The 12,294-nt window shown below is 30.7% G+C and overlaps 2 protein-coding genes across 2 annotated transcripts; one reads left to right on the top strand and one right to left on the bottom strand.

The window, feature by feature from the left end:
* Nucleotides 1–2,708: 2,708 nt before the first annotated feature.
* Nucleotides 2,709–6,153, top strand: LOC137837121 (mavicyanin-like). The gene is made up of 2 exons (XM_068645988.1): nt 2,709–2,973; nt 5,548–6,153. Exons 1-2 carry the CDS (start codon nt 2,811–2,813, stop codon nt 5,943–5,945), a joined length of 561 nt encoding a protein of 186 aa, XP_068502089.1. The 5' UTR covers nt 2,709–2,810; the 3' UTR covers nt 5,946–6,153.
* Nucleotides 6,154–7,656: 1,503 nt separating this feature from the next.
* LOC137837120 (chloride channel protein CLC-b-like) lies at nt 7,657–12,089 on the bottom strand. The gene is made up of 6 exons (XM_068645987.1): nt 11,724–12,089; nt 11,414–11,614; nt 10,941–11,118; nt 9,756–10,288; nt 8,274–9,423; nt 7,657–8,006 (listed from the first exon to the last, which is right to left on the bottom strand). The coding sequence occupies exons 1-6, from the start codon at nt 11,912–11,914 to the stop codon at nt 7,911–7,913; spliced, it is 2,349 nt and encodes a 782-aa protein (XP_068502088.1). The 5' UTR covers nt 11,915–12,089; the 3' UTR covers nt 7,657–7,910.
* Between the last annotated feature and the right edge of the window lie 205 nt (nt 12,090–12,294).

Genomic DNA, 12,294 nt, shown 5'->3' with positions numbered 1-12,294 from the left:
AATGGATTCGAAAAAACGATATATTTACGTTTTGAACGATGATGTGGAAGATAGAGTCACTCTTGAAGCACCTGCAGTTCAACCTGAAGTTGTAATTCAACCTGAAGTTGCAACTCCAATTGCAACTATGATGGAGCGACCAAGAAAGCAACAGCAACAACCTGTACATCTTCAAGATTGCGAAGTAAATCTTGATGATGAAGTTGATGACAATGGATTTGGTTCACTTTGCTTTTCTTGCAGAATCAGAACCTGTGAGACTTGTCGATGTCATTCAACACCTCAAATGGCAAAAGGCTATGAATGAAGAATTGATGGCGATTGAGAAAAACAATATCATGACTCAAATTGGGAAGAAGATTGTTCCAAATCAGAATTAAGGGAGGATGTTGGTTATTAATTCAGACTTTATTATTATTAATTCAAATTTTATTACCCTTAAACTATTTTACCGTTATATTGCATTAATGATCAATTTACAAGCCTGTTAGTATTCCTAGTTTATAGCTTCTAGTAATTGTAATTATTATATATATGATTGAGTGAATCAAAATGAATAAGATCAGTTTTACAATTTTGTGCAATTACGTTCAATCAGTTGCTACAACCTTTTGCCTTCTCTTATTTCCTTCAATTAGTTCCTACAATGACCTCATGGTCGCCTTCCATGCGAAGGCCCTCGAGAGAGGCCGAGGCAGGGGCAGCCTCGAGACGATTGCGGTTGGCAACTCGTTCGACCTCTGATGTTGGCCCTTCCACCGCTGTTGACAGGGGCAGGAAAAGGAGAAGGGATGCGAGCAACATCGCGACCACCACTCCTCCGCAACCTCCTTCTCCAATTAGAGTTCTCTTCACCGGTCAGTGACATTGTCGACCCTTCTGTTGTTGTCGTTTAAGCCCCTAGACTTCGATGGTCCCCTTATCTCTATTAAGGGGTGATTTACAATTCTCGAGGGCGTATAAGTTAGTATGCCTCCTGCCACCAATTTAACACTATTTTTATTTTTTATTTTTTATTTTTTAATTAAAAAAATATTTTATTATTTCTTAAATGAATCAACTAATTATTTCTTAAAACAATTGTTAAATATTTCACAACTCACTCAAATTATTCCATGTTTCAAATTAAAAAAATAACTATTTTTTCTACATATTATTTTCTTAATCAACTAAACATCTTAATAAGAATAACAAAAATACTAATTAAGTTGAAGTCGTACACACAAAGCTTAGTGTAAAACTTCTATAATTATAATCATCACTACATGCACAACTTTAACTGTATAAATTTTATATTAATGTCGTACTATGTATGTATGAAAACATTGTATAAATTTTACATTCAAATCTTACTTTACATTTATTCAGCTTTCTTGGTTTTGCATAGTCATTCTAGGAGTGAAAAACTTTATGACTATTGCATGATTTCATGTTACACCAAAGTTGTGGTATGAGAATAAGATTTCAGTTCAAAAGAATTTCTAAATCGAAAATTGTAGAGTTAGAACACGACTTCTATTTTATGAAATTATTTTAGTAAAATACGACTTATCCAAATAATTAAAATTTAAATGTTTTTTTGTCCATTTCAATAAATAAAGGGTAAAATTAAGCCTAAATTCCTTTTAGGAAAAAATTCATGATATATAGAAAATAATAATATTCTCATATTTTCATATTAACCCCTTTACTACACACGTTCTAAATTAGGGTTTTTAATGTTTTCTACCATATATTTTTAACTAGAATATTGTCAAGTATGTATTCGTTAATTTCATTCAAAGATTAATATGTAGCAGACAGTGAAGATAATTGTTTTATATCTTCAATATTTCTTGCTCAAGACAAAACTTTAAAATCTGAAAATATTTTTTAATTAAAATAAAAGTAATACGTGAAAACATAAAACATGTTTAATGTTTAGAGGCATGAGTTCCTAAACTTTTAAACTAAATTTTGGGTAGAAGATTCACATTATAAAAATAACACATGTATTTTTTATTTGATTAAAATTTATTTACTTTTCTTTGTTTGATCATCATTCATCACCTTTAACTATTGACCATCTAGACAAAATGCAACTTTGTTTAAAAGTCAAGCTTTATCATCTTTTACCAACCCTAGAGTGCTTGGTGGTTAATCCAATGGCTGAAACAGAAGATTGATGCTTCACAAACAAAGCACCATTGTTTTACCCTTTAATCAAAGATGACAAAACTATGTTCACCCACCCATTAGATGGAAACATATCTTTTATATTTACCAACTATGAAATACCAACTTCATATAATTTTTCTTAGTTTTAAAGTTTTCTTATATAATTAACTAACTTAAAAATAAAATTCTAAAAAACCATGTCCCTTAATAGTTAAAACAACTAATTAAGTTGTATGGAAACTAATAATCTCACAAAAAAGTGTCATCAATTATGATATTTATAATTTAAGTTTCTTTTCTATTTCGTTTTAAACGTGGTGAAAAGTCTTGTAACATTTATAATATCTTAATTTAATAGTGCTTTAATATATTTTTAAAATTGAAAATTGAACAAAATTCCAGATAATTAAAAACCAAGATTAAATGTGTAAACAATTCAAGGGTTTATAAAATGTTGAATAGTTAGAATTAAAGGAATGAAACTGTGGAAAAATGAAGAGAAGAAAATTATAAGAACTAAAACTATGACTGATAAGAAACATGGTGGTATTTCTGAGGTGTGAGTATAAATAAGGATGAATCATAGCAATGTTTAAACAAGACCCTTCACAGTGATAGTAAGAGAAGTCTGAAAAAGAAGAAAGAAGGTAAGAATGGGGCACAAGAACAGAGTTTTCTTGGCACTGATTGCTGCCATGATTGCAAAGGAGGTGTTTGCAGCACAACATGTAGTTGGTGGAAGCCAAGGCTGGGATCAATCCACAGACTTTAATTCATGGACTTCAGGCCAAACATTCAAGGTTGGAGATAAACTTGGTATGTTCCTTTTACATTACTACTAGGGTTTCATCCATGAGATGCATGAGTTTCTTTACATTTACACAACTTTAATATTTATAATCATCATTTAAATATGTGTTTACTTAAATAAAATTAAGTTTTTGTAAAATATTTATATTATTAAGTATCATTGTTTTAAAATTTGAGATATTGTCTTTAAAATTGGAATAGATTATGAGTTAGTTAATTAAAATAAAAGTAGACTTTAAATTTTCTGATGAAATAAATTTTGAAAATACATTAAGCATACTCTATGTTAAATATGGATGTACTTTTAATTATCTATAACATATGTTAAATTTTGTTATGAATTTTATATATTTTTTGTTTGTTATTTTGAGAGAAGAATAAATTTATAGTACTATAACTACGAATAAGACGATTTATTAAAAAAAATTATTAAATAAAAATTAATTTTTAGAGACCGAAAGAAAATTATTAGTGGATTGTGTTATTTGTTTTTTAAGTTTTATAAACAGCTTTCATGATTTATTTATTGGTAAGCATTTATGTAATAAAAAAATGTTTTATTATTTTTAACTTTTTATTGTTTAATTAGTTAATTTATGTATTTTAATATTATTATTCAACGACTGAATTTAAGAAAAAAAAGTATAAATTTTTGAATGCATCAATGTTGAGATTTTGCTTCAGTTTTATAATTTTTAAAAATAATACCAAATCGAGGTATTCACAGGTCATAATTAATAGGTTACCTAGAATTTATTTTGCATTTTTTTATTAACATATACAAAATAGATTTATTTTTTTTACATTTCATTAAAATTAATTTCATGTTCGATATTAGAATAGAGTGCCATATTATTATGATAATTTACTTTTAAATAATAAAAATTATTAATAGCATAATAAGCCACTCTTATTTATAGTCAAATTGTATGGATTCTCATAAGAACATAAATGAAGTTCAATTTGATACCTTCGTATTCAAAACCATTAATTAATTATAATAAGTAATAACATCAACACTAAAATTATAGGAATTACAATGAAAGACCAAATAATATTTGAGTAAATTAAAATTTTCATCATTGATTAATAACTTCAACAACAAAAATTCTTCTTTGGCACAATATTCTTCTTCATTTGATTGTATGGAAAAGTAAAAGATTACTTTTCATATTTTGTGGCTTGAAAGTATATTAAAAATTTGTTTCTTCCTTAGTTAGAGAGCCACTGGATGAAAAATTTAAATTTCCTTCCTTATTTTATATACGTGCAACATTTCTTATAGTAATAATATAATTGATTTTTAATGAAAAATATAAAATATTACAAAATAAAAATATTTTGCGTGATTGTACCATAGTTAAAAAAATATAGACCACTTCAATTTACCTTTACTAATTAAATATTTTATTTCCTTGAATATTAATTTATAATATTACCTTAGGATATTTTAATTTCTAATTACCTTTCTTCTTTGCTTATTTACAGCTTGGTGTATCCAAATTGAACAAATAAATAATTATATTTTAACAATTTATTTCTTTAAATTTAAATTATTCATTTATTATTCTTAAAAAAGTCTATACAACATAACTTAAATAGGAGATAAATTATATAATATATATATATATAAATATTTATACAATATTCTATCTCTTATACAAGAATTATCACAATTTTAAAAAAATTGTTAATTATATGAAATTAAAATCAGCCTTAAACCCTGTATATAGTATCAAAATTGTTAAAATACTTTACTTATAAAAAATATATATTAATAACATTGATATGGGTAATTTAAGTCTCGATTAATTACAATTAAAATTATTAATTCATTCTTTCTTTGGTGCTAAAAAAAATTCTATTATGTTTACTACCATATGATATAAAGTTGAAATTTCAAAATATATTTTAATTTTTTTTTATATTTACATATACAATTATAATTGAAATGCGGACATTGAATTATCATTAAAATAACTATTATAACGATCACTATTATAATTATACTTCTTACAATAATTTTTATTATTATTGTTATAATTACTACTACTAACATGATTATATTCTCAATGACAATAATTATATAAGGTGACTGTAATAACCACTGTAATCACAATAGCAATAATAATAAATTATAATCCTAGTAATAATTTGATAACAACTATAATAATGATTATAATAATAATGATGATATCATAATTATGATTACTATTTGATCTTATCCATAAATCATTGTCCAAAGCCTATATCAGTACCTTTTTGTTAAATAATATATTTTCATTACATTAAAGATTTCCTCTTCTCAAATCAAGGTTTCTTAGAAAATGGGTAATGGCTTCCACAATATGAAGATTTTTAAAAAAAATGATATTGTAATTGTAGTTATATCAACCCATTTATCCACAATTTTCAGATATATTAATTATTGCAACAAAATTGTGATTGCCACTACTGTCATAATTTAAAATTTGGTCTAAAAGCTACAATTGACAAAATTGAAAATCTTGAAGTTGTGTTGATAAAATTGATGAATATGGCATTGCAATTATTATTATAATTTTTTATTTCTTTTTGCAGTTTTCAAGTACAGTTCTTTGCATAGTGTGGTTGAACTGGGAAAAGAGAGTGCCTACAAGAATTGTGATATTAGCAGTCCAATCCAATCCTTGAGTAATGGCAATGATGTTGTGAAATTGGACAAACCAGGTACAAGGTACTTCACTTGTGGTACCTTGGGCCACTGTAGTCAAGGGATGAAGATGAAAATTACCATTGTTAAAGGGAATGCTCCTTCTCCTGCATCATCACCATCATCATTAACATCACCATCTCCCTCATCATCATCATCTTCCTTATCATCACCATCTTCTTCTTCTGCTACCACTGACACTGATACATCTTCAGGCTCACACTGCTTCACCTCTTTTATGTTCATTGTTGCATTATCTCTCACTGTAATGGTATCCTTGTTCTAATTGATTAAAATAAAGTTAGGTTTATGAATGTGACAAGTATGTCACTTGGGGGTATGATGTCATGGAAATTTCAATTCACCTCCTTGTATTCACCTAATTTTAATCAAAATTAGTCCCTTGTGGAAACATAAAATGGGACATGCATATGCCTTCTATGTAGTATTAAAAGTACACCCATATGAATAATATTTTTCCTTGTGTCTTATAATCACTTTTCTTAATTTTGTATAATGTAAATTCCACTTTCTTTTCATAAAATATGGAAAATTATAATGTAAACAAGATTATTAAAGACAATTTTTTATACATCATCAAATTAATCTCATCCACAAAGTTTTGATATATCATTGACTCACTACCAGAAAACAAAGATTTAGCGTGTGTCAGAAACGAACGCAAAATGCAAAAAATGGACGCATAAACGTTGGATTTTCGTTGGCCACAATTCCGATAAAAAAATCTTGGAAGCAAATGAAAAATAGTGTGGACCAACGAATTAGATGCATGTTGCATGGGCCAAACCTACACAAAATGGATACAAATTGCATAATCTTAGTGAACAAATATGCGACTGGATGAAATAAAAACTTGGACAAACTTTTCTTCTAGACTCAGCCGCTGAAGATAATTTTTCTTGGGTCTTCGAATCTTGATTTTTTAGACAATCCCAAGAAATCTTAAATCTCACCCTAAATTTGAGCCCATTCAGCAAAGGAAAGAAAAAGAAAAAAAAGTGTCAGAAAATGCAAAAGAAGCAAAAGAAACAAAAAGTAAAAAAATATCAAACACTTGCGAATCACTCAACACGAAGCGTATGCACTAAGCACAACGAAGAAACACCAACACGCTAGAGCACAAACCAACAACACCCAACAAAACAACCTGCAATAAATAAAAACCAAAAAAAGAAAAAAACCAACCACAGAGAAATCAGACTAGGATGGTAGAGAACAAAGAAAAATAACCAACAACACTCAAAGGAAGCAAATCAAAACCGAACAACCACTAAGGAGATCTTGGAGAGAATCTTGAAGTACTTTTTCAAAAACTTTCTAAACTTTCAATTCAAATCATTTAATTATATTTGTATAAAAGAAGGGTTAACAAAACTTTATAAATGTAGTTATTTATATATTTTAAACTAGTAATAATAGTTAATAAAATAAAAACATTGTGAAAAGTAAATATGTTTTTCCAAAACAAAATTCTTTTTTATAATAAAACTATAAAATAGAAAAAATATTTAAGAAAACAAAAAAAATGGTATTATTTTTATAATAAGAATTATAAAAAATCTGTGAAAAACAAAATAATATTATCTAATTATAAAATTTAAATAATTTTCTTAATAATTTTTTAATTATATATATATATACATACATATATATATATATGTGTGTGTGTGAAAGAAAACGAAGGCTATGCCTGTAGACCACTTAATAATTCCGTCTCTAACAAATATTGCTTGGTTTGATGATTGACAGAAAACAAAAAATACTAAAATTTCCAATTCTTAGTATAAAAAAAAGTAAATAACCTTTGGCCTTACTTATCATCACAAAACAGACTGGACAAATCTTGTTTGAATATAGTGATTTTAAGTTTAATTTAAAGTGTTCACTTGTATATTATAAATTTATTTTATCTTTCATTATTATATAAGATGTAAATAAATAAATAAAGGAAAGTGGAAAAATCTTATTACAGTATCTGAATTGGAAAAAGAAAAATTACCATTAATATTACCATTAATGTTATTTAACAAGGGAAGACGATTTGATTTGATTACTAAATAAAAACCTGTGGGGGCAAAAATAGGAAAATTTGAATATGGTTTACATCAATGTTGTATCTTGTCCTTCTCCACGCATGACCAAATAATGCAAAAATGAGGCTTCTTGCTGAATAGAGAGAATTGTCCCAATAAAGCTGCTTGTCCATTCATTGATATTTGATAAGAAAGCTTCACTTTCTCTTTGATTTTGTCAAGTGAGGAAACACTGTCAGAATGTTGTATGCCAGCAGATCCTGCCTTGTCAAGATCCCAATCACAGGAGACACCTATAAGGAGAACAAGTTTAAGGTTAATCACATATGACTATTTTACATAACTACACATTAATCTTAGATTCTCTTTTTGGTTAAATATGTGTTCTTCTATGTAAAATGAAGTATAAACTTTTGTGAAAAACAAAGAACAAGGTTAACACAATCCCATTTCAGAGGCAAAAAGAGAATTTATGTTGAAGGTCTAAACACTAACATTGTCATACTTAAACTTTAATGTTAGAATGGAAGTAATGTTCATTATGTGATTAATAAACTCACCCCAGATGCTTGATACTTTGGCACAACAAGCATATGGCGAAGTCCTACTTGTCTGAAGAGAACCAAGGCTTTTGCTACTGACATACTCTCCAGCACTGTAAAGGGAGTTGTATTGGTGAGAGGGTGAAGATCAACAAACATCTCCATTTCTTCTTTAGTCACGGCCACATCTTCAATGTTCCCTTCTCTCTCAGCCAGCTCTACCCATGTAAATTTCTCTCTCACTTCCCAGTCCTCAGTTCTCCTTTTCTCCTTCAAGAACCACTTCTTCTTAAGCACTTGAATAAGGTGTGCTCTCAGAATGATTCCATGCAGTTCTGTAGCCTCACTGGCCACTCCTATTGTTGGCACCACTCCACAATCCATGACAGGAAAACCATTATGTGTAGTGTTTTTCAAGGCATTGACTATATTGGCTACCTTTTCTACTCCTTTGAAGCTAATCACTGCTGGCTTCACATCAACAAGCTCTCCCACAGTGAGGTTTCTCATCCATGGCTCAGGGTTTGCATCCATGAAAGGGAGGCCTTTCAAGTGCAGTATGATGTCATAGATGCTTGGGTTGAAGCTGTCTCCAACAGTTTTAGCTATGAGGAGAACAATCATGGTTATTGGTAGTAGGAGAAGGTTGTTGGTTAGTTCAAGGAAGATCACACAAAGGGACACAGTCATTCTCATAGATCCAGCCATTAGTGAGGCTGCACCAAGGACTGCAAACAGCCCTTGATCAATGTTTGTATAAGATCTCATGAGGATTCCAAGAAGCCTGCCATAGCCGGACCCCATGAGAATGATTGGTAGGAAGAGCCCTGATGGCACAGCAATTCCAAAGGTGATTAGTCCTAGTATGCAATAGAGAGCAAAGAAAATTAGGATGGAGGATGGTTGGTACTCAAGAGGAGTGTTGGTTGAGAATATGTTTCTCACAGCATCATCATTGGTGGTCAGAAGCAGAGTAGCAAGATCATTGTAGTAGCCATTTGGGCAGTTGAATTGTTTGAAGTTTCCAGAACGCCCGTTGGTGGGGCACACTTCTGAAAGGGAAGAATCACAAGGGGTGCATTTTGCTAGGAATGGGAGACAATATTGGCATATTGATGTGACCATTGCAACTGAAAGACTGAGGAGAAGCTTGTATATTTTTCCTTTCCTGCAAAAATCCAAAGTGCTTGACTCACTACTATTTAACAGTCAAATAATCTGATACTAAATTTGGATTCTGCTAATTGGAAGTTTCATCTTAATTGGTAGATTACTTAACGTTCTAAGTTTTCTTAACACTTTATTTCACTAAAAAGAGATGAACTCAAGATTTACAAGGAGATTAAGGAGACTAATCTCCTTGTAACTCAAACCATCAAACTACTTCTAAGTTATAGCTTTGTTAATTTTATTTACAGCTGCTTTATATTCTTTTGGATTATATGGTGTACTATTTGACAGAAACAAGAGGACAGATTGAGATTAGAGAAGGTTGCTTACTGGTTGATGAGATTGTAGAGACGGAGGACTTTATGCAGAAGGTAGTTGTAAAGGCTTCCCAATACCCCACCAAGTACTCCAATGATAACAACAGGGATGACATCCATTACATTGTAGGTCACAGAGACATCACTCACATCAAACATGATTAGCCCCCCTTCACCAAAAAGACCACATTTTCCTTTATGGCAAAGTTCAATGGTGGCCCTTAGCACTACCACAACCACAGCTGTGCTGAAGAAAGTTCTCCAGAGGAGAGCACTTCTCCACCAAGTTGCCACCTCCTCAAGAGAAAATAGAACTCCACCCACAGGTGCCCTGAAAGCTGCACACACCCCTGAAGAAGCACCACAGGTGATGAGATCGCGACGGTCACGATCATTGTTGAAATACCTCAGCCAGCGCCATTTGATCCTATAATTGTCAGGGCCACCTTGGCCAAGTATGGAAGCAATGCAGCTACCAATGTGTACCAAGGGCCCCTCTTTTCCTAAATCTAGGCCTGCAGATACAGCTCCAATGCTTCCAATTATCTACACCAGCAAATATATTGGTTATGCAATGACAATTTTTATGTGAAAAGATCTATATTATTTGCAGCTCTGCATTATAGCAGTGCAATTGAGATCATATGATGCCATGTTCTTCTATCAATAATGATACATTTGTTTTTGTTGGATGAGACATACTAACTTGACTTGGCATATCTATAAGTTGTAAAGAGAATACTATTATTGACCCAACAACATCATTATTAAATTCATTCATCTTAGAAAATTCCAAGTGGTAAGGTTTGAAATCCATAATGCTTTGCTATTATAAGAAACAATTCCAGAATTCAGTGGTGCCATTAAGGAAATATTAAATTGTACTCATCTCTTTGTTTTTCAGATTTCACTAGATACTCCTCTTTTGGACCTATAGAAAACTTTATAGAGAACACTACAGTAACATAATGGTAATCATTGAAAAATTAACGATGAAAGAAAGTAATCCAAGATCAAGTAGGGACAGTTGAAGTAGCTTTATTTTTTTTCCCTGATGAGCCTATTTCCTAACCCTCAAAAAAAAAACTGTCAAAACAAGGAAGCCTTGTATATAAATTTTCACCTTCTTTGATGTGATGAGTTAATCAGAAGTAAAATGGTTGAGGCAGTGCAGCATTTAACATAAACAAACTTTTACCTTAACAAACAATGTTGTGGCACCATACATGTTGGGAGTATCAACCCCATTAAGATAAGCTTTGATTTCGGGTATTCCAGGTCCAGCAGCTGTGGGTGCAAAACACACACACAGAATAGAAGCAACAAATGTCAAAATGAAATTAGCTCCAGTGAAATATAGGAAACCTGTCAAGTACCTGCACCATATATCATATATTCATAGTCATTCACAGTTTTCACACAATTCATATAACAAAAATCTCACACGCAATTCTTTAATGCAAAACTTTGTTAAGAAAATTGTCAAAATAAACTTCTTGATTAAAGAACAATTTTGTAACTTTTATCTTATCCTGTTCTTTGTTTCAAACTATAAAACCTGTAAGATACCAAGGAAGCTGGATATATTGCAAATTTTTTTCTCTTCAGGGAAAAGGAAAGATATTTTTTTATTACTAGAGAGAATAGAAGGTGAGACAGGGTTGATCTGACCTTTCGTTTTGGATAAAGTTGACAACAGCAAGAAGCTTGTACCCTGCAATGTTCTCAACAGACAGATTGATCAAAGTGGCTATGATACCAGTGAGAAGTCCAACAAGGAAGGCAAGACTCCATTTCCAGAATATGTACTGCAACACTTGAGCTCTTGATCTGCTCCTCCAATCTTGTTTGAACAGGTCATTCTCATTGATCCTGCATAGAGAGCCCCTCTTCAAAATGAGTAAACTTTTTGGTGGGAAGACACAAATTAACATTTATACATGATAATTGAGCATGATGGTGTCTTATTCTGGTTTCTTACTCATAGTCCAAGCTTTCTATGTAGGAAACTTTTGCTCCAACAAGAGCAAGTGGATTGGAAGACAATGTCCTGTTCCTCTTGAGCAGTGGCTCATTCAGTGGATTGCTTTCTGGATCCCTTTCTTCAACCTCTTCCACCATGGTGTCATTCATTGATGTGCTTCCTTTAAGCAGACTAGATTCCTCACTCATTGGAACAACACACCAAACAGTTGAGGTACAGAAACTGATCAATATCTAGAGTTGACACCCTTAGAGAAAGATGTTTTGGATTGGAACAAAGTGCTCCAACTAGCCTTTAAATGTAAAAACAATTCAAAGTATTGATCATTTGTTTAAACTATGACATATATTATGCAAGATTGACAAAGTAAAACTAGTGGACCCCTCATTAGATAAGGTTATTATTTTTGCTGTGGTTAGCATGTATGATTATCTTTTAACTTTCTAAACACACAAAAATGTCAAACTTAATAAGAAATTGTCACATGATAAATCTGTTAATTTTTAGTGATAATTAAGATGAAGATTTTGTTATTAATTTAGAGTTGGCAAACCATACTTGCAAATTT

The sequence above is a fragment of the Phaseolus vulgaris genome, chromosome 4 (genome assembly GCF_000499845.2).
Source record: "Phaseolus vulgaris cultivar G19833 chromosome 4, P. vulgaris v2.0, whole genome shotgun sequence".
NCBI classification, from domain to species: Eukaryota; Viridiplantae; Streptophyta; class Magnoliopsida; order Fabales; family Fabaceae; genus Phaseolus; species Phaseolus vulgaris.
The sequence above is the reverse complement of the archived record's forward strand: the minus strand, read 5'-3'. Positions and strand labels throughout refer to the sequence as shown.